General features: G+C 34.9%; 1 protein-coding gene across 14 annotated transcripts in view; it reads left to right on the plus strand.

Moving 5' to 3' along the window:
• Positions 1 to 23,150, plus strand: part of RALGAPA1 (Ral GTPase activating protein catalytic subunit alpha 1) — a 109,556-nt gene that overhangs the window by 35,109 nt on the left and 51,297 nt on the right. For 8 of the 14 annotated variants that reach the window (XR_011903849.1, XM_072338969.1, XM_072338970.1 and 5 more), the window contains 13 exons: positions 3,913 to 5,475; positions 7,386 to 7,510; positions 9,637 to 9,853; positions 10,964 to 11,140; positions 14,169 to 14,321; positions 15,581 to 15,774; positions 15,929 to 16,027; positions 16,147 to 16,302; positions 17,443 to 17,571; positions 18,498 to 18,623; positions 19,307 to 19,365; positions 20,820 to 20,928; positions 22,645 to 22,755. Coding sequence is in view for 13 of the 14 variants with exons in the window: in XM_072338969.1 (XP_072195070.1) it covers positions 3,913 to 5,475; positions 7,386 to 7,510; positions 9,637 to 9,853; positions 10,964 to 11,140; positions 14,169 to 14,321; positions 15,581 to 15,774; positions 15,929 to 16,027; positions 16,147 to 16,302; positions 17,443 to 17,571; positions 18,498 to 18,623; positions 19,307 to 19,365; positions 20,820 to 20,928; positions 22,645 to 22,755 (3,218 nt within the window). In the remaining variant the exon portion in view is untranslated. Of the gene's footprint in view, positions 1 to 3,912; positions 5,476 to 7,385; positions 7,511 to 9,636; positions 9,854 to 10,690; positions 10,892 to 10,963; positions 11,141 to 14,168; positions 14,322 to 15,580; positions 15,775 to 15,928; positions 16,028 to 16,146; positions 16,303 to 17,442; positions 17,572 to 18,497; positions 18,624 to 19,306; positions 19,366 to 20,819; positions 20,929 to 22,644; positions 22,756 to 23,150 lie in introns of all 14 variants that reach the window. The other 6 variants (XM_072338978.1, XM_072338979.1, XM_072338980.1 and 3 more) reach the window with 3 other exon arrangements.

A 23,150-nucleotide genomic window follows, 5' to 3' on the forward strand; every position in this document is an offset into this window, starting at 1 on the left:
AGGGGAAGAGATTAAGAATGAATATTTGGAGTTATGTAAAATATCATGCTATTTTGCTATTCATTCTGGAACTGTTAGAAGTTAGTGCTGTGCCAATGTTTACTATCATAAAAAAATAAATTGAGAGGAATATCTTGCTTTTATAATTATTTGGTGAACAGTAATAGAGCTTCTGTCTACCAGAGAGTACAGCTAATCTGAACATTTTGTTTATGATTAGTAAGGGAGGAAAAGGAGGAAGCTTTAGTTTGACTTGCCATTTACGTCTTTCTTCTTAAATTCTGGATTTCAGTTTTGGATGTTATGTGGCCAACCATGATAATTATATAATTTAGCTCCCATGGGAAATAAAAACAACACAACTTTCTGAAGTGTTTGGTATCATTTAATGTGCTTTACAGAATGTCTGATTTTATTAATATATAAAAATATTATGTATACATATAAAGTATTGGATTCTGAAGTGCTTTGATTTGGTTTGGTTTCCCAAATTATCTGTCTTTACATATTTATCATTTTCTGTAATGTTACGTTTGGCTGTGCAGGATGATTAGCTAGAATTTTTCATAGCAGTTTTCTTTGGATAATTTTCTTTCACCAAATAGTTAGGACAGTTAGGATTAGCTCGTATGAAATTTTGTGGATAATATTGTCATTTTTTTTCTTCTACTCCAGCTATTACTTAGGTAGAAATTAGTGAAGTGTAAGGCTGACAATTATATTGTGCCTTTGCCTCAGTGAGTGAAAAAACAAAAGTGCATTGGAAAGGCTGCATACAAATAGGACTTACTGTCAGTACATTTTGGTAAGGAAGATAGGTTCTATTTGTGTTTGTTTGTTTGTTTGGTTTTTTGGTTTTTTTTGCCTGTCTTTGTTATCCAAGATGTATCAAGAGCCGTACATTGAAAACTGTACTTTATTATGTACTGCCAGAATGTGCTTGTATTTTAGCATATATGTCTCCACCTAATGCTGAAAAGCTGTCTTTTCTTTCTGCCTTCAAGCAGAAAAATAGGAGGTTGGGTTGGTGTTGAGGAAAGTTGCAATAGGTTGAGATTAGCTAGAACTGCCAGTTTCAGTCTCTTCCTTATTCTGGCATATTAGGGAGCGGGCAGTATTTCTTCCAAGTACATGCCTTGCTAAGGAAACAGCTCTCTGCAGAAACAGCTGTAATGGGTTTGGTAAAAACTATTTAGGAATTATTAGTCCCATTTTGATGGTAACTAGTGGGCAAGCGTGAGCTCTGATTTCCAAGGAGACTGTTCATTTGGATTTTAAAACATTATTTTCAATGGTGATGCTACAATAAAAATGTATTTCCTTAATTTCTTCTTCTGTTCTACAAAAATGAATTTTCTATTGGCACAAGCACTACACATTTGTATGAAAATCTTTGTGTACTTGTATGTGATATTCACACATACACAAGCGCCTATTAAGTAATACTGGATCAACATTGAAATAAATCTAGCTGAATTTATTTCAATATGTGGAGCTGCTTGGCGTGCTTTTGGGGTTCTCCATCCAGTAATTTTTAACATCCTAGAAAATCATAATCACTGCATGCTTGCCTAGTATGCAATCCATAGGCTGGTACTTTAATTAAAATGGAGTTTATCAAACATGAAAGATGCATGTTGAGGCTCAGGATGAGATCATTTTATCCTATTATTTTAATCAATAATATTATTGTACAAGTTTTAGAGGCATCCTGTGATCCTCAGATGTGGCTTTCATTAAAACCTATTTCTTAAAGCTGTGCAGAAACTGTTTAAGAATAATCCATACTAATATCTGCCTAAATCAATGAAAGACTCTGAAGTATCAATTCTAGCTAAAGAGAGACACCCTTCATTTCTGAGGATGATAGTTTGTATAGTTAGTAATAAACTGAATGGGAATATTGTTTAATAAGTTGATGTTGATGAAAGCAGAAAAGAAAGGGTTAATAAATTGTGCACTATACAGCTGTTTTCAGTTCATGTTTATTTTCTGAATGAGCTGGTATGTCTACTCTTTTTTTTCACCATAGACTTCTATGTCTTGTCTAATAGCTACTGTACAGTTAGTAAACTTTGAATCAGGTCAAACTTTAATTTTCAAATAAGAGTTTCTGTGAAAAATTGAGTGTGGAAATAATGGCTTTTTGTCTTATTTCAACACATGTGTTAAGTGCAACTGTATCTGATTCCTCCAGATTATGTGCTTTGCTCAGAAGGACATTATAACAAAATTCAGCTTCAGCTCTATCTCATAAAAGTGTGAGCCCTTCAAAATGGTCATTTAAGGTGACTTCAGATTATCATACTATGTAATATTGTTGAAATAGATGTTGACATCCATGAAGTAATTATCCGAAATACTTTAAAGTCAATTCAACATAATTTCTTTATTTTGGCAATAACACATCAGATTTGAGGGAAGGGGCTTAAATTGTGTGATATGCTGAATTTAAGTAAATGCAGTAAATTTAAGTACCACTGCAGTGCTGAAGATAAACCCTGTAGACAGAACAAGGTAAGTCTGTTTATTGTGGCAAGTAAGTGTTGTTGTTCACTTAAGCTCTTTTTTGCTATTCCTGTTTTTAAAAGCATATCCAGAACAAGTCTTAAAAAATAAATCTAAAGAATAAGTGATTCTATGAAAACAAAGCCAATGGAAAACTGACTAATCTGTTTTTACCTTATGCTTCAAGTTCCTATCCCATGAAAAGTAATGAATCCATGACATTTTTTCAAGAGACCCTTATCCTTGCCTTTATCATAGGTTTTATAGTATGTAGTATTCCTATTTATTAGAAAAAATCGATGAGGGATGTGAAAGCTTTTTATTTTGGTGGATAACATGAAGTGGGCTGACTGTATTTCTGTATATTTCCTCAGTGGCCCATGTTGACTGCTTTCATTGCAGTTAACTATTATTTGCACTAATGGTGAAGTATTTGCAGCCTCAAGAGAGACAAGGAATTACTGATTTAAATGATCATAACAAATGTTCTTGTCTTGTAAGTAAAAGTGATTTTACTCCAATGTTAACTATTGTGTGGCTGCAGGATTTGTTCAATATCTTTGTTATCAAACTCTTAATTTGACAATTCTTATGAGTTCCTTGGGTAAAACTGAAAGAAGATGGAGAGGTTAAATTCCATTTAGCATTTAGTTTTGGAATTTCAAGATGAGACATTCCACAAAGCATCTTTCTAGGGAAAGAAGATGTATTATAAATATATAAGTATATCCATCATTTATAGTAATCTTCAGCTCTTCTTTGTCATTTAAGAACTTAAAAAAATTAATAAATAAAAATAAAAAATCTAAGTCTTCAGATATACACTATATTATGTTTGCCATAATATTTATAACTGTACATTACTATTATTTCTGATATTTCAGTGATTTATGCATTTCCACACAAGTTATGAAAAACGTAATAGTTTATCTCTTCAGTAGACAATTCTGATTTGCCAGAAAACTTTCATGTTCTCCTTGGAGTTTTGTATTTTCTGAAGATGTAAATTCTATGAAGAGTAGTACTGTTGAGCTCATTTATATTGCAGGTTAACATTTCTTCAAGATAGATGGAATAATATTGCTTGAATTATTGAACTTATTGGCACAGCCCTAGCTTTAACTGTATTTCCAAATGTTCCATGGTCTCACTGTTTGTTCTCATGCATGTTAACATTTAAAACTATGTTCTGATGCTCTAACTCATTTATATTGCATTTTGTACTGGTTATTATGTGCGTTTGTTTTTAACACTCTAGTACTGAAAAAATATTTTCATTGTACATAATTGAACAAGGCTCTGGACTTTCCTGGCTTTTTCAGTCCTAATTAGAATGTAGCAGTAAATAAATTTTATCTTACTATATGAACTCTGGTTTGTATTACATACACTTTTTTCCTACAGACATTGATGATGCTCAAATTCTTCCACGTCCACCTCGAGTCAGACATTTTTCACAGAGTGAGGATGCTCCAAGTGAAGTTTTTGGTGCATTAAGTGAGGAACAACCACTGCCACGAAGTAGCAGCACCTCTGACATCCTGGAACCATTCGCAGTTGAACGAGCCAAAGGTGCAGTTCCTGTCATTGACAGTTCATCCCATCACGCTCCAAGTTTACAGAGTTCCACTGAGACCTCTTCAATGCATAGATCCACTGAAAGCCATATTACTGATTCAAATAGCAGAGAGTCCTCCTTGGAAGTTGGGGATAGTATTTATGACCATCTTTGTCACTTAATAGGGCCAGTAGAATTTGAAAACACAACCTTTGAACAAAACCAGTATGTTGACCTTGAAGGTGAAGATGATCTTCTTTCCTCTCTGAGAGAATATCTTAAAGAAAAAGAAGAACTTTGCGGTAACTTTGAGATAGATGAATGTGAGGCTTCTGCTCACGAAGGTGATACATCAGTAAATAGGAATGATAGATTACCACTGGATGGATTAGAAAATAGTGATCAAACTGGTCAATGCACGAATAGCATCACTGTTACAGAAAGACCTGATAACCCAGAGCTGCACCTAGAACAAAACCAAAGTGGCTTTATAAGTAATATTGCACCTACTCAAATAGACATTTTTGCAAGAAATGAAGCACTCGATAAAGTCAGACAGTTAAATATTGATAAACAGTGTGAAAATCTGTTTGATCATGGGCCAAGTAGTCCTAGCATCAAAGAAGGAAAAAGATATCTGTACAGGCAAGCAGCCACTGAAGCTGAAGTAGATTCAGCCGTGGAAGCAGCATTAGCTGAAAAGCATAAAAGTGCTCAGTTTAATGAAAGAATAACCAACTCACGTGTTATGCATGCAAAGAAAATTCTTCCTAAAGCACAAGTTAACCCTCAAATGCCTCACATCACAGGTACAAGCAAGCTGTCACCAACTAAAAGGAGTTTATCTGAAACCGTAACTCACAGGGCCAAGATCATGAAAATAACAGCTAAAAAGAGAAATAGTGTTCATGTAACGTTTAGACCATCTACAGAATCAGTTCAGTTTTACAATCCTCTTGAGAACAAAGAGGCTGCTTGGAAAGCAAGACTTCGTAAGCTTAGTGGCTTCAGCGGTAGCGGTAGTGGCAACAGCAATAGTGGTACAAGCACCAGCTCATCAGCTGCCACAGAGCTGGTTAGACCTGGAATATATAGACCTCTAGACGCAATCAATGCTGCTTCACTTAGTAGCAAGCAAAGTAAGGAAATTACGGAAACTCAAGCAGCCGTGCTGCAAAAGGAAAGTATTGCAGTTAATCAGTTCCATAATCGTAGTGCATTTAGATCATCAGGTCAGGAGTCAGCGCAACAGCAGGGCTCCCTGGGTGGTGTTTATAAAACTGTTGTCCATGCTCTTTCGAAGCCGAAGGCAAATGTTTCCCCACAGAGACAGAACAGAATGCCAGCAGAGGCTCCACTGAGGGATCTGTACAGTCATGTAATGGGCTATTTTGGAAGGAAAGCTGCAGGTGAGCACTGACAGTGTGCAGAGTGCAAAAGGAGAAAGGCAGCACCAGTTTGGCTTAATGCAACTGAAGCAAGCTATGATAAGCAATCAAAAGGCTTTGGGATGATCACTGCTTTTCCTGTTTGGTTATGCATGCGCCTATAGCCAGCTGATTTTTCTCCCAGCCTAAGTTACTTCTACATACTTTAAATTACTAATTTTCCTTTTAAAAATATTTGGTTGTGAACCTCTTTGCTGCTGAAGACCATCAGGTTAGGGAAGAGGAACAGACAGTAAATGACCTAATAAAGACTAAGCCTTGAAAATTCTGCATTTTCATCTACCATACAGAGCCTCAGAATTCAGCCTATTGAATGACTGGCATGTGCACATTATATCAGAATGTACTATTCTGCTCCAACTAGTTTGCTTGTCAGAAGGACCTGGCTACCTACCAGCTAGGTTCAATTAATTTCATTTCTGGTTCATTTAGTGTATTTTCTTCCTCCACCTCTCCCCCCTCCTTATAATCCTCCTCCAAAACAAAAAGGCCCCTCAAATTTACATTTAGAAGTCAGTTTAGATACCTTTTTAAAAGTAGTTTAGAACAGAAAGCTGTTACTGGAATGATTTTGTTATGACAGTTCTCTGTGAGTAGTCTTACAGTTTTGTGTGAATCTTTTTTGAATTCTGCAGTAGGCCTTTCTGTGTGCACTCATCAAAACGGATACAGTTACATCTTGGCAATGTCTTTCGTTGCTTTCTTTTTTGTTTGGAATCATTGATGTTCATGAAGGTCTCCTGATAGTCCTCCTGCTTACTATGAGACCTCCGTGGACTGAACAAAAAAAGAAGGCTGTGGCTCTAATATCCATTGGCTTAGTTCAAATCATAAATAACCTTAAATGAGCATTAAATTAACTTTCAGCAGTAATGTAGGTTTTCTTTATTCTCCTTTTTACACTGGCATGATTAACGGCATATTCTGTAACGCATCCTGCATTGAGATGTTAATGCCACCTGAGGGCAGTCTGTGAAAGCGTAGCACCATGACAAGTGGGCAGTGATGTCATTGTCACGTTCCTCAAAAAAGTTCTCTGCTTCTCTGCAGAATCTGATGTTCTGAAAGAGAAATCTAGAAAAAAAATTATTTGAAATCCGTAATGTCTAGCAGAGCCTCAATATTAGGATAAAAGAAAACCCTATTGTGGTCCCAAGAGAAAGCACACTGAGGAAAAAATTATTACATAGGGAAAAAGAACTGAAGTAACCTGAAAACTTTAGAGGATCATGCAGCTGGGTGTAGCATCCACAGTCAAATACAGAAAATAATTTATCAACAATTCAGATTGATAATTGAGTGAACTTAATTGTTCATCGCCATTGATCATCCAGAGATCGAATTTTCATTCCAAATAGTAGCATGTTATTTTATTACATAACATTTTTTTATTTGCACTATTTATACTAAACGTATACAGTGCCACATTGGCATTTGTCATTATTTTATGTTGCAGCCTAGTGTGCTTTTCCTACTACACTGCTCTTTATTAAGAGTGCAATGAAGAAGGAATGCCTGTAGGAATTGTATAAAATTGTTAGGACTTAGTATATTTTTTTGTGACATGGAGGAAGAATACATGCTGTATCCTTAAAGCAAGCATTAACAACTTTAAGTAGTGCTTACCTATAAGCTTTCTTGCTCCTAAAGATTGTACTGGAAATTGACTAACACCTGCTTAGTGGGAAGAAGTGGTTTTACTAATTCCTACAGTAGAATCTGCTTAAAAAGTGGGAAGTCTTAAAATGCATGTTTGGCAATTTTGAATTTTTAATTTCTGTTTATTGGCAGGGCTTCTTTGTTTGCAGTCTTTTGTTTGGAATATGTGTTGGTGTGTTCTTTACTATATACAGTTATTCATTTGCTTTTAGCTAATAGAGAGGACATGAGTCAAAAGCTGCACCCTATTGATAGTGATATTGGCAGTAGCAATACGAATGTTCCTGATCTCATGGATGAATTTATAGCTGAGAGACTCCGCAGTGGTAGTACACTGGTAAGCCTTTAAGCTTCCTATATTAATGATATGTACGTCTGCAGGTACATGTGAATAATCAGGTTGTTTGTGATTTATAAGTCAGCTCACTCCTTATTAAGATTTCATCTTACTCTGGATTTTATGCATAGGAAAGAATTCAGAATATCACTAAAGTATTCCTTGGCTGTAAATTTTTGGCACAAGTTCATGTTATTTTATGCATACTTGATATCATATCTATTAGAATTTCATTCTTCAAGCATGCAGAAGTAACTGTCAGGTGTCTAGTCTCACTGAATTAAATGATTTTAATTACAACTAAAAAGGTTGTCTTACACAAGCAGTTCCAAAGCTAATGTTTATATGTAAATTTGCAGTCCTTTTTGTGTTGCTGTATTTAGGCTCCATACTGGAGTACAGGAGTGCAGTACTATTCTCTACAATTTTAGTTAGTGAAACAGACTACAAAACTGCATTTGTATGTTTTTCCTTCTTTTTTTATTTTTTCTTTCACTTAGAAGTGTTGATTAGGATCTTTCAAATAACTTTCTGTTAATAGAGCTATCTTTTGTATTATTTATTCCTACACTTTTCCAGCAACGTCATTGTGGTTATGATTCATAATGAAAAAATTCAATCAATTTTAAGTCGATGATTTCTGGTTACCTTTGAGCATTTACCAAACAGAGCGACTGATTTGAAGTGTTCTAAGTGTCAGAGAAGGGGGAAATATTCAAAGAAATGTTGAAAATGAACAGAATGGGTAATAATTGAGATTGGTTGAAAGCTGTATTCTTCTAGATTAACCTTTTTCTCCTGAAAAAAAATAATATCTTAGAGGTGCTTCTATAAAAAGTTGCCAATGAATATCTTAGTTGTTGCTAATAAGGAACCAGAAGAAGATTCTTCAAAATGATTGCAAAAATTAATTTGCCATTGTGTTTGATAGATGGCAAGAGAGGACCTGTAGGATTTCTTCAAATGTGTGCTTTTTACTCTGTTGCTTTGAATTTAGTTTTAACAAACTTTGTTTCATCTGGAGTTACAAGGTGAAAAATCTGTATTGAAATATATTAAATATAAACTTCAGGATGCAAATCAATAAAACAGAAATCATCACAACTGATCACAGGAGAGAAAAGAAAAAGAATAGGGAGCACTATTCATGTTCATATAGATGGGCAAGAATGTTGATGTTGATCAACATTCAAAAACTATTAGTAAACATATTAAAAAATGATACTTTCCTCACATAGGAAAAGACACAGCCCAAGGTAAGCTTGAATCAATATTATGAAACTTTGCCTGCTCTTGATGTTGCAATCTAATGCAGAAAAAATGGATATTTTGTCTTAAAAAAATGAAGTACCAGTTTACTGTTTTTAGATTGCTTGGTCTATTGAATACTAAAACTTATCAGAATTATCAGTTGAAGTATATAGCTAATTTGTAGCAGGATATTAAAAGGAGAAGTGAAGTGATGAGACATAAAATAATTCACCTTCAGTCCCTTGATTTTCAATGCATAAAGGATTCAAGCTGTTTCATAAAAAGGCTTATCCATGTTTATCTTAGTTCCCACTGAAGCACACAGCAGTACTTTTCACTGCCCTTTCTGCTCTGTGATGAGTGTCTTAAAGAAAGACTCAAGTAGAGCAGCGTGCGTTTACATGAGCAAAAATGTATGTCTTGTTTCTTCTGTATGCTGTCTTAAATCATTGCTAAGGTTTTGGCTTAGCCATAAGTATATTACTGTGTGAATTAGGAAAATTCTTTTGCTTGTGGTGTATGTTTATTTATTTATTTTTATTGGTGTATGTTTTATTTTTAAGTTCCAAAGTCTTACCAAATATAAGCGGGGCATATTTTGGTTTGAATCCAGGTCTTTTAAGGTTTGTGCCCAAACATCCGTTGTGAAAGCAAAATGGATATTTATTGAATTGTGTGATGGCATGGGTTCTTCGCTTCTTGCTTTCCGGGGTTGTGGAAAGTGTTGCCTCTGTACGACGATGACAATTTTTGGCTTAGGTGCATGTGAACAATTGGTTGCATATAGACATTTGTGAATTTGTGATTGCTTTTCCCATTATAAGTAAATAAGCCATCCCAGATTGTAAAATACTTCATGTCTCTTCAATATTTAGAATGTGACAAGACGAGGAAGCAGTCCTGGCAGCCTGGAAGTTCCAAAAGACCTTCCTGATGTACTGAACAAACAGAATCAAATGCGTCCTATAGATGACCCAGGCGTGCCTTCCGAATGGACATCACCTGCTAGTGCAGGCAGCAGTGACCTCATCAGTTCTGATAGCCACTCAGACTCGTTCAGTGCTTTTCAGTATGACGGACGCAAATTTGAAAGCAAGTATACTTTTCCAAAAGTAGGAACATTTTTGGTTGACTGCTTGTGAACTTCTTTTTCCTAATTTTTGTAAGTTAAATACCAGTACTCTTCTGTAAAGAGAGCGTAACTTGATTCCCCATTGAATTCACCGCTAATTTAATGGAACAAGGAAGAATTCATGAGAGAGGCTAGCATTTGTGTACTATACTAATGAGCAAAACAGCACTGAAACATATTGCTCTACAATAGCTGAATGACAGTGCCTGGAAGTTAGGAAACAATACTGTCTTTGGAGTTTGCTATGCATAGCATGTAAAAACGAAAGATTGCTTCAGAATTTATTTTAATTCTTCTGAAAAAAAAGTTTAGGTAAAATGTTGAGGAGGTCATCTATTATTTTTACAGTGGTCTTTGTGTAGCTATAGATTGATAAAGATAATGTGTTATCATGGTAAAATTAGTATGCTTTTTTAAAATGGCTTAATATGTTTTTCATTCATTTCCTGCATCTGTTCGTACTTATATGAATATGAAGGGGTTATTGCACTTACCTAGAACTATGAATTTTTTGTATTACGTAAGAGAGTAACACTGTTTATTTGGTAGAAGTATTTATTGTATTTCTATGTATATTTTGGATATGTAGATGTAGGTAGCTAAGTGATGCTAATTAAACTGTTTCAATGTGATATCTTAAGTGTTGAGAAAGCAATTTGCCAGAATGCCATTTGCTGTAATATTTTTAGCTTGAAGTTAGTACTTTAATGAACAAGTTGGCTATTTCTAAGCTTATAAATTTTGCAAATAAATTCCTTAATGTAATTTTCCATTATTTTTACTTTATTCTCATTTAGGTACACTTACAGCGACTAAGCAGAATACAGGACATGCAATAGGAATGTCTCCTCCAGAAGTTCAGTCGCAGTTTTGTGACAGAAATGAGAATGTCCATAATAGCCAATTACTTTCTGCTTTTACATCTTATGTAAATTGTGCAACAGTGTGTTGGAAGCATAGGAGATGTACATACAAGTTTTACATGGAGGATTTTGGAGGTGCTAGGCTTTTGTATTTTATATTAGTGGTATTTTTAAGTTATCAGTTAATACAGCTCTTTCCTCATACAGATTTCAGCTTTGGCACAGAGGCAGGGACACCAGCTTCCGCTGACGCTGATGCAATTTCAGGACAACAACAGAGTGCTGAGGAACAAGAAGTAGCCAGTCTAACTACACTCCATATAGATTCGGAAACAAGTAGTCTGAATCAGCAACCGTTGTCTGCTGAAGCTGCAACTGTTACTGGTAAAATAGTTAATAAATAATCATTTGTTTCAGAATTTTTCCACCCATCTTGAAGAGTTCAAGATTCAGCTTCTGCAATGAATCTATTCTGTAGAAGATGATTCTTGATTTTCAGTCATTTTGTTAATGCCATTAAATACTGATGGGTGAAATTACAAATGGTAGTTACCTTCATAATCCATGACTTGGTGCTAAATCTGTTTTAAATCTTTAGTGAGGAAACCTGTACAGTTATCAGAGAAAACTGTTAGCACATAATGCAAGCTAGGTCTTACAAGTGCTTTTATATTACTGTAGTCAAATAGCTAATTTTCAGTAAGCTATTTTTTCTTGAAAGGCTTTGCCAGTGCTTTCAAACTAGTATGCAGAACTCTTATGGAATTCCTTTGTCTCTTAACTTCACTATATTGTCTGTTGTGAAATTTGAATCTTATATAATATGCAAAATGTTATTGTGACCTGTAAGATCAGTTTTCATTTGTGTCACTTATTTTTCTATTAGTATTGTTCCTTTTTTTTTTTTTTTTTTTTCTCATGAAATAGTCTTTTACAAACTAGAGTTCCACAGCCTCAGTCAGACTTGAGGCCCTACCAATTTATTTTACAAACGTTTCTTGAAAAAGAGGGAGAATAATGGTTAGATCAGCAATTGTCAAATGATACAGGTGAGCAAACTGAATGGGCTGCATTCTGAAAGAGAAAATCTTTCTCTCTGAGGAGCATTTAGAAGGAAAATCTCTTACCATATTTTGTGAATGAAAATTAGGGAAATCCATAGACATTTTTTTATATTCCTTGTTCCATAACTGTCAACACTGCCCAACAGAAGTGTGGAACAAGTACCTATTTGTGACAGCTTACACCTATATAGGTTCTGTTCTCTGTGACAAATCAAACCACATTTTCAGAGAATTCTTAAGGACTGTCTTGAGTTTCTTGCAACTATTTTCACATTCAAAAATTGCCTTTCTGTTGAAAGAATCACAATAGTAACTTTTTCAACATTGTTGTTTAGCTTGTTCAACAATAGTCAGCTTGACTTTTATTCTCTTTGCTATGTACTTGTTGAAAGTCCTCACAGAAAATCTGTTCTTTGTTTGTTTGTTTGTATGTTAATGATTTTATTGCTGTTTGATTGTTTTGTCCAAGTTCACATTGTAATTGACAAGACTGCAATTAATGATTGAGTTGTCCACTGAGAAAGTTCTGTGGCTGTCTTTTCTTGTTGTTTGGACCACTGTTTTAGAGAGGAGGTTTTTGTGTGGCACTTCAGTGCCCCCACAAAGTTGGAGCCCATTGTCTGTTATATTCATATGTAATTAGAAAACACAGTTTCTTTAAAATTTTATGAAAGATAGGCAGCTGTATAGTGTAAATTACATGCATGAAGAGAGTCACCTGATAGGCAAGCTGCAGTTTGAATTCACTGTGCATTAGATACCAGAAGATCCATGTGGAAACTCAACTTCAAAACACAGTGTCAAAGTTAAAAGCATGTGTACTTTTAATGCTTAGAAGACTCCAGTAGATCAGCAAATGTTCCATCATTATTTCTGTCTACTGTTTTCCATCATATAAAATCTCTTTCCCTCCCTCCCCTACTCTCTCTTTCTTCCTTCCTTCCTTCTTCCATCTCTCATTCCCTCCTTTTTCCCTCCTACTTCCTTACCCCATCGCTCTTTCTTTCTCTTGATCTATTTCAGTCCCTCCCTTTTTAGTGAACAGAATGGAAAAGTAGGAAATAATTTCTTATGCCACCTTTAAATGTGTGTTTTACATTAATTTTGTATGTTGAAAACAAGCGAACAGTGTCAGCTGGATGCTCTCCTATAATTCATTATAAATGCAGAATATGGAGTGAAACAATATTCTGTGTGTGAAGTAGAAGTGGAAGGGGAAAGGCATTGCCACAGTTCGTCATTTTGCAGAATTCAGTGACATTCGTATGTATGTCTATCTCTCCTACAGAGATGCATTGATATAAACTGTTGGTAAAAGCTGCACTGCTTTTCAGTCCAGCAGTGGAAATTTGTTTACTTTTGTTTCTGTTCTGATAACGCTTCACATTTTCCATCAAGTTCTTTAAAATGTTTAATTCTCTTTGAAAGAAAGAACATTTAACAACCAATAATATAGGGAAATTACTCTTTTTAAGAGCCTCACCTTTTATTTTTTGTCCTTAGAGTTTAGTTTATCTCCAGTGCTGAACTTCATATGTATTGTAGTATTTTTTTGAATCAGTTACATTTTTCCAGGAGTTAAAATTCAGAGACATTGATTCTTCCATTTTAAAATATGCTGATGTGTAGGGAAGTAAATAGTGAATACCTGTTCTTTATTTTACTGTTGTCTGAGTATTCAGTCTGGTCTTGCCATTTTGGAAGAATCTTTAAGCAATTCCAGGAAGTGAAATTTGTTTAGCAGAAGTACAGGAGCAAAGTAGAAGTGTGTGCTGCTCCTACGTAAATGTCTCTGTAGAGTAGATCAAGTAGCTGCCTAGAGAGGTTGTTCTGTGTTGGCCATGGAAAGATGCCTTTGCACACTGCCATTCAAAAAGCTTGTATTCTTCCTTCAAGGAAATAACATCCCTCTAAATATACATAGAAAATTCCCTCCATACAGATTTTCTGATCAGCAGATAAATATCAAAGAATATCAATCCCTGAATTCTTTACTGGGGAGAAACCCAAATGAAGGGATGTGTAGAGAAATTTGACTGGTTCTGAGCACTGCAAGTGCAGCAGAATAAACACACTTTAAATTATGTTGATTGAAAATAGAGTTCTGTTAGTCTGTTCACCTATCTGATTTTGATGTTCATCTCTTGCCTTTCCTGTGTGTAATTTGTTGTTTCTTGGAGCACCATTCACAGGGAGATCTGATTGCAGTTTCTAAATCATTTTCTTTTTTGGCCAAATTTATTATATTAAAATATTTAAAATTTCTCTTAATGCTGTGTTTAGAAATTTCAGTAGCTCAAAAGAACAGAAAAGTCTTTTAAGGTAACTGTTAAAAATTGCATTTGCAGGCTCTGAAAGTGCTTCTCCAATCCAATCTGCTCTTGGATCCCGATCACAGACACCCTCTCCTGCCACTCTTCATGCAGATCATATTGAGCAGAAGGATCTGCAACTGGATGAGAAGCTCCACCACTCTGTTTTGCAGACGCCAGATGACCTAGGCAATATCTGGAATAGAAAATATAAACCTGTTTTTCCTTTCTTTCGAATGCAATATAGTGAAGTAGATAGTATCCCATTAGCTGTAGACAATCCTGTACTAAGCTATTTCATTTGCACTTTTAAAAATATTTAATTGCAGTTATCTTCTCAGAAAACAAACAAAAACCTTTCTACATTTTTGTCTTGTATTTCATTGGAACTGTTAGCAGAGAATTTTTAGTCAATGTATCTATAACTGTTCTTTTTGATACATAGGGTTGTGTCAACTTAACCTAGTATGTGGTCCTACCATGGACAGTTTTATCATTGATGTACAAGTAATAAGACCTAATTTTTAAGAAATGTTTTTATTTTTTCCTTTCCCTTTAGTATTTATACAAGTTTTAATTACTTTAACTATCCAAGTTACTGAATTTTAGAATACATTCACTTTGTAAACACAAAGTTCTCATTTCTCCCATGTTCAGACTTTTGGAAACAGAAGAATGTCTGATGGGTATTATAGACTCTTTTTTTTCTTTCAAGTAGACTACTGATGAATACAAATGCCATCATTTTGCTTTATACTTTGAAATCTGCAACCCAGAAACCATCAGTGTCTCTACCACAGTGGTCCAGATCTTCAAATGAAGAGGCTATGAGATTAGGCTGAATTCAGATTTCATTTTCATTTTGTATGCCTATGGGAGCTGTGAGATTTACAGATCTCAGCAGGTTCTGGTGCTGAGGTGTTTTTAAAACCTATGTGAGAGGTACAGAAGGAAGAATGTGGATACTTCCTGCTTTAAAAGTGTGGTTCCTTAGCTAGTTTGCTTTGGCTGTTTAACTACATAAAATATGTGAAATTGTAATGTGTCTACGGACAACCTAGAATGAAACAGATCTTCCACCTAAAAAGGACTGTCCATTCCTATAGTGTGTAGAGATAATGTGTAACGATGCATAGAAGGATCTAGGTGAGAGCTGAACTGCCACACTAGGTTACTGAATTAGAGCTCCAGTAGTGACCTTGAATGTTACTTATGTGTCCATATGTAAGAAACAAAACAATTCAATTCTCCTAGTGAATTTGAAAGTAGTTACATAGTTAAAACAGTGTCAGTTTAATGGGTAAGAAATATCTTACTCTAAATATCAGCTTTGGTTGGTTTGTTTTTTTCTTTTTCAGTTTTAAGGAAACTATGTATGTAATAGTTCTGGCAGAACTTTTCTTCCTGTAAAGAGGTAGATCTCACTGTGCTTTTTTCTTCCTTTGCAGAAACTGGTGAATTCCCTTCAGAATGTTGCAGTGTTATGGCTGGGGGAACACTTACAGGATGGCACGCAGATGTTGCTACTGTGATGTGGAGACGAATGCTAGGAATTTTAGGGGATGTCAACAGCATCATGGATCCAGAGATTCATGCCCAGGTTTTTGATTACCTGTGTGAACTGTGGCAGAATCTGGCCAAGGTAAAAACAAACAAACAAACAAACAAAAAAGCAACAATAAAAAACCCAGAACCTCTTATCCAAGCTGATTCAACAAGGAAGGATTTTCAGAGGGAACAACCACCACCTGATATATTTCCCTTACTATTATTTTATTTTATTTTAATAATTGCAGATAAGAGACAATCTTGGTATTTCAACAGATAACCTCACTTCACCATCTCCACCAGTTTTAATCCCACCACTGAGAATTCTAACACCGTGGCTGTTCAAGGTAAATTTGAGCACTAAGTAGTAAAACAGAAATAAAAATATGTTGTTTCAGAAGTGTTTAATTTACTTTTTTCTTCCATGAATAATCAACTTTTTTTTTTTTTTTTAAATAAACTGTAGGCAACAATGCTGACTGATAAATACAAACAAGGAAAGCTGCATGCTTATAAACTCATTTGTAAGACAATGAAGCGAAGACAAGATGTATCTCCAAACAAGGATTTTTTAACACATTTCTACAATATAATGCACTGTGGACTTCTTCATGTTGATCAGGTAAGTTTAACTGTGATGTTCTAGTTAAAATGAATAGTAGAACTAAAAATGAAATTGTTTTGTCAGAAATACTGGATGTTTAGCTGAGTAATGTGACTGGTACTTTTTCCAAGCTTTGGTAGATGGCCTGTATGTTCTCTGTTGTAATCAGAAGTGCTTTTTTGTTGTCCATTTCAAGAAAGTAAGAGGACAAAAAGGTATTATGTCTTTTTTAACTGATTGTGTGCTACAGACTGAAGCACAGAAGAATGAAGGAAACAAATATCTCTAATGTCTACTGGTCTTATTTGCTTCCGAATGCAACTGTTCAGCTAATGGGAAATTAAATTGTCATCACTGTATGTCTAGCATAGTTTATTTCTACATCAGGTATAGAAACCAGAAAAGACATTTAATCAGAGGAGAAGATCTTTCTCATATGTTTTAATATGATCAAGTCTGAAAATAGTACATGGCACAAATGTTCTTTTTAGAGATTCATGTCACAAGTGTGACTGCTTCACTAAGTCTACAATCCTACAATTTAATGTGTTGAATGACTATACACCAGCAATGTTATAAAACACATTGTAATTATGTCTTTATATTGTGATTCCATAAAAAATACTTAACACCTCTTTTAATATTATAGTAAGGTGACGCATGTTGGAGAGGATTTAAACATATTGTTAAGAAGATATGAGCAAACTTATCTAGGGGAAAGTGACACTGCCCATGGGTGGGGGGGGTTTAGAACTAGATGTTCTTTAAAGTTCATTCCAACTCAAAGCTTTCTAAGATGCTGTATAATAGCTGGTTATCTCTTTCTCTCTGTTCTGTAGTTATTTAAATGAATTGTTTATCATTTGTAAAACTCTTAAAATCTAAATGCTAATGACTTAATACAAAGGTGGTACGATAGTGTCCAAGATTAAATCGATCTATGAAGTATACTATTGTTACATTAAGATGAGTATACATATGGAATTTATCTTTTTTGTGCTGCTCCTTGCTCAGTAATAGAACCTAGAATGTTCCAGTGGCCACAGTTGAATTTACATGCTTGTTTATTCCCACTTTTCTGTTCAATATCTGCCTTTTATTCATTATTTGTTCATGTTCTTGACATTTTTTCCCCTTTTTTATTCTTCCTCTTGCAAGGATATTGTCAATACAATCATCAAGCACTGCTCTCCTCAGTTCTTTTCACTTAGTTTGCCTGGTGCCACCATGCTTATTATGGATTTCATTGTAGCAGCAGGAAGGGTGGCAGCTTCTTCTTTTCTCAATGTAAGTGTTCAATGGTTCATTCTCATTAATGGGCAAGTCAGAAGGATTTGAGAAAACTGAGCAATATTTTTTCTTGACTGGGGTGTTAATTTATCCGAAGAAGTCAATGTAGAAGCAAATACAGACATTGTTAGTGTTTCATTCTAGCACACTATGCATGCAAGTCCTTTATGGAAAATGTAATGTGAAGAATGCCAAAATTGCTGTTGAAACAGTAATTTTAGAGTTCTAGGATTTATGATTACCATTTATCTGTGCTTTAAAATGTTCTAAAATAAGTGGTCATTTTGTCTATAACTTCATGTTAGAAATATACGTATATTTACACACATACATACACACTGCAGTGACTTTCATAGTCTGGCTTGGAAGCTCTTACATCTGATAGCACTGGCCTATTCAGAAGTCGCTCTTAAAGAACCTAGGTATCCTCAGCCTTTTATTGTAATACTGATGTGATTGTCCAAGTTCTGTTGATCTTGTGTGACTGTATTCATGAAAGGTCCTAAATACTCCAGTCCAGTTGTCAATGACTTTTGACTCTTCTCACATAATTCACCTTTTAACTACTTGTGAAATTCAGTTTCCCTTAAGGCACTATCAAAACTGATCTTTACATGTCTTTATGCTTTTGTCTATCATGTCCAGCAATGTTAGCTGTCCAGGACTAGTTATTTAGTCATTTTTCTGTGATCCTAACAAATCCTTCATTTCCTTTTGGCCAGCTTGGAAAATGGGCATAGTGTGTGTATGAATAGCAGTCCACTAGGATATGGTCTCAGCTTGCTCAGCTTTAGAGAATTTGGAAAAGGAAAAAAGAGATAACTGTGTAGAGCTTCAGACATTGTTCTTATTTAAGGCAGCTAGAAATGTCATCTTTGTGACTGCAGTAAGAGTATGTTTCCCCTCACCTGTTTTTCTTTCAGGCACCAAGAGTTGAAGCACAAGTTCTTTTAGGATCTCTTGTCTGTTTTCCCAATTTATATCATGAACTACCAGCTCTTCACCCAAACATTCCTGACATAGCTGTGTCTCAGTTTACAGATGTTAAGGTAGGAAATCTAAAGACTATTTGGATAGTATTCTGCCACCAATTAAATTTTAATATAATGATATTCCAGGAAATAATGACTAAATTTTTTTATGAGCTATTTCAAATAGTTCCTATAAAATACTGTGAAACTGATACTGATAAACTTATGGAGTGTTTACATAAACTTTGACAGTAACCTTCAGCTTTAGGAACATTTTGCTGCAGTTCAGTCAGAATTCTTGATGTCATTCTTGAAGCCCTGTAATCATTTGTCCTATGGATAATTCCAATGATTTTTTTTAGCTAATAGAATTTTGATTGGGAAAAGAAACAATCATTTAATACCTGCCTCAAAGTAACCAGCAGATGGATACATTCTGTGATATCCTTCGTGTCTGTTCACAGAAGTTAGCTCCAGGATGGTCATTTGTTTGTATGTTGGATTTTTTTCTTTTATTTTTTTCCCCATGGTGCTTTATGGAAATGTGTTGGATGAATCAGTGAGATATTCTTGAGTTAGCACAATAATGTACTTCTTTGTCAGACTAGAAGTTGACATAGTGTCAACAAACAGTTCTGACCACGACCCTAGAGAGCCAGCTAAGCAATGTGTCTGTCTGTCTCATAGTAATATTCTAATTTTCAGACATTTCATGTGATTTGTATTTGGCAAACCAGTAAGCATTTTCCTCTTTGTTTTAGGAGCTCATAATTAAAACTGTGTTAAGTTCAGCCAGAGAGGAGCCATCTGGTCCTGCACGGTAGGTCATACACAAAAAGAGTTTCTAAATTGGTAGTTACTTTTACATGTTATACTGTTTTGAAGAAGGTAAATTAAAAGTTGTAAAGTAAAACTTTGTATTCTATTCATGCTTCTCTTCACTGCCATCTAAACGGTGGCCTACCATTACAATTCAAAGTGGTTTGTAAGTATCTAAGCCATTATCCATCCTATTTGGAAAGTCGGCAGTCTCATGACATCCAGGATATTTCTGGGCAAATTTCATCCTTGTCTGCTGCTTTGAATGCATGTTGATTTAAAGAAGCTGATGAGTAGAAACTTAACAGCAAAGTTTTGTTACTGTTAAGCAAGATATTCCTTATTGGCACTGCTGGGGTAGCATTGAGATAACTCTCCAAGAATGCTCCCACAGTTGATCATTTATGAGCAGGATATATTTTCACATGTATGACGTATTCGTTACATGTCCAAATTTATTACCCTATCCACCCCCAATGATTGCCCAAAAGACAGTCTTATTTGGTGATCCTGTGTCATCTAGCCTTCTAGCACCTTGGTAGTCCACTGTCAGTCCATTGTTAGTCCTTGAGGTGGTCGTTTACTTACTCCCAACACTCCTTTTGTCCCAAAGATTGCTGTGGAATGCAGGGACAATCGAGAAGTGTCTGCAAACACGGATAAGGAAGACAAAGGGGAACATCTTGATGCTGTCTGTCTCACTCTAGGCATTTCTGTGTTGATTCTTTTGCCTTGTTAAAGAACGAGCCTTACAACGTGTCTACCCATCTACAATACTACATCACAGTTGTCATACTGTGGTGTTGCAAGCATTAACAGAACATTTTACGTAATTCCTGAAATCATTCTGTACACTTTCTTCTATTTCCAGATTTTAAAGGAGGAAACGACAATAAAAGTTATTTTTAATATTTAATCAGAATGTATAGTTTCTAGCATTCATTTACTCCTCTTCCATTCATCCTTGGTTATTGCCAATCTAAAAATACTTAAATATATGTGAAGAAGTAATGTACCCCTCTCCCATTTATTTGTCTCAGAAGCTCTAAAGAAATATGAGCAAACTCACACTGGGTATGATGACTTTCCACTACAGTTTTTCCTCTGCCTAAATAAAATACTTTTTAAAGATAAATTAATGATATCAATTCAAGATGTTAATTCAAGAAATTAAAACATTTAGAAGTGTTAAGAAAAATATTTTAAATCCATAAAACAAGCAGAGATGCAGGAGTTTTTAATTGCTTTTTGCTTTTTCAGTTGGTCGTTCCTTCCCTGTGCCTTGACAGAGGTGCCTGGGATTGACTGTGTTTTTAAGTTACAGGATAGTAAAGGTTTTTTATGTAGAAAAAAGCATTTATTAGGCTTTAGCAGGGCATATCATGAATATAAAAAGTGCTCATATTCTTGTAGTATGTCTTTCAAGTTATTTATCCTCCAACTATTGTTTTGCAGATGTGTTGCTCTTTGCAGCCTTGGTATTTGGATCTGTGAGGAGCTAGTTCATGAATCTCATCATCCTCAGATCAAGGAAGCATTGAATGTGATTTGTGTTTCTTTAAAGGTGAGAGACTAATTATTTTATGATGTATATTACCTTGACCACACCAACAAAGTCCCATTATCTGCACATCTCCCCCTATATTCTGTGTCTGTTCACTTCTAAATTTGCTAGCCATTGCATTATGTAACGTAGTGTCTCAGACCTTACCAGATGTGTAGAGGGTAGGTATGGTGCCTTCACCACATGCCTGGAAGCACTGTAAGATGTGTAATCCCCTGTGTTGAAGTTCTATACTTGCTCCCAGACAAGGTCAGTCAGGCCAGAATTTGTTACAAAAAAATAAAAAATAGAATCCAAAGACTGATCAAGAGTTTGCATTAAATGTTGAAGTTATAGCTCTGCTTTGTAAGTAGCTGGTTTTATTCCAGTGTATTTCTCATCTTTAAATTATTGCCATTCAAAAACTTCTGTTCCGAAATTCTTTTTGTTCTATTCATACTTCGTTGCCCAGGTGCTTCAGCTTTCTTAAAGCGTTTTTTCTTTTTTTCTTTCTAGATATGTGAGATATACCTTTCTCTGATAGGTTAATAGAATCGGACTTGTTAAGAATGCAGTCTAAGAAACTAATGAACTAGATTAACTATTTTTATAACGTAATTACTGTATTCTGAATTCAGAGGTTAGCACTTAGCCACCTTGGAGCACACACCTGTCATAGCTTCACTGCTAAGTAAAGTGAGATTGGAACATGTAAACTAATTTATTAGTATTTTAATAAAGGAAGAAGAATTCTAAAGTCACTCTTCTTTATCAGATAAATAGAATAGGATTTTTCCTGATGAAAACAGGACCTAATTATTTCCTGGGTGATACGTGATTTGTTAGAAATAAGGTTTTTTAATACTTATTTTCACTAAAGACAGTATTTAAGTAATAAGAATAGATTTTAAAATCCTTCCCTTCCTAAATCCTTGGGGCTATTGCATGTAATTTTTTCTTCTGTGACTTCTGTACTGTCTTAAGAATCCTGTAGTTTGACTATGCTAAAGCTAATAGGAATCTAGGGCAGCATGTACATCAACTACCAAGAATGTAGAGCAACTGTACAAATGCACTCACGTCTGCCTTGACAAACACAGTAACAGTTCAGGAGCTGTTTAAACCAGGCTCCTGTACAGTAACATTTTCCAACATTTAAAAGAGCACAGAAAAGAGGAGTAGAAGCCAGAGTGCATTCATTTCCATTCAGACAAGTGCTGTATGTAACAGTCACTAACAAGTAACTGAATAATTAGTCTCACTGTTTATAGTACTGTGTCTTGTACAATAGATACTTGACTATTCAGTTACCTCAGTTCTCAACAAAGACCTCTGATTTTCAGAATCCTGTGGTGGTATTTTTGTTTGCTTGTTTGTTTGTTTGTTGTGATAATACTAATGATAATGCAGGTAAGAAGGAGCTAATTTGTTTGTTCTGGCTTCATGGTATTATCCTAACCAGTCTGAGATTAAACTTAGAAGACTTCTTTCCCATTTCCTTTATTCTGTGCAATTTAGTTGTTGTCTGATCCAGACCTTGGATGTTAGCTGATAACATTTGTTTAGAATTATAAAATCATTTCTTTTATATTGTGCGAAAGTGTTTTCTCCTGTAAATGAGTACATAGGAACCATATGTTGGATTAATTCCATCACTGGAATTCTTGACCACCTCTCCTCCTAATATATTATTACATGAAGTCACCGTCATCATTACTGCATTGTGTTCTTTTCTAGTTTCCAAATAAAACAGTAGCTCAAGTTGCCTGCAGTATGCTGAACATGCTGATACATTATGTGCATAGACTTCAAGTGTATCAAGCTGATTCACCTTTAAGAATTATTCAAGTAAGTAATTTGTAAGTAAGATATATTTCACTAAGGTTAAAATACCACAGTATTGACTAGTGTGTTTCGCAAAATGCAAAATTGACATTATCTTACTGAATATCAATGGTATGGGTTCATGTAACACTTACTGACTCCAATGTTAATATGTAAAATGGCTATAGCATGTTGTTTTTTTTCTCCAGCACAACTTCATCATTATTTAGGTGAGCATATTTTAAATTAGGTAAATTATTTTATATTAGATATTGGCAAATGTATATGTTTAAGTTTAGTAAGAAAGCAGCTATCTAATAGGCATCTGCAATTGTATTTTGTATATCCATTGATGTGTCAGTATAAAGCAAATATATTTTTCTTTAATGCACTTTGAATAACAAGGAATTAGGCTATGG

Source organism: Excalfactoria chinensis, chromosome 5 (genome assembly GCF_039878825.1).
Source record: "Excalfactoria chinensis isolate bCotChi1 chromosome 5, bCotChi1.hap2, whole genome shotgun sequence".
Lineage (NCBI taxonomy): Eukaryota > Metazoa > Chordata > Aves > Galliformes > Phasianidae > Excalfactoria > Excalfactoria chinensis.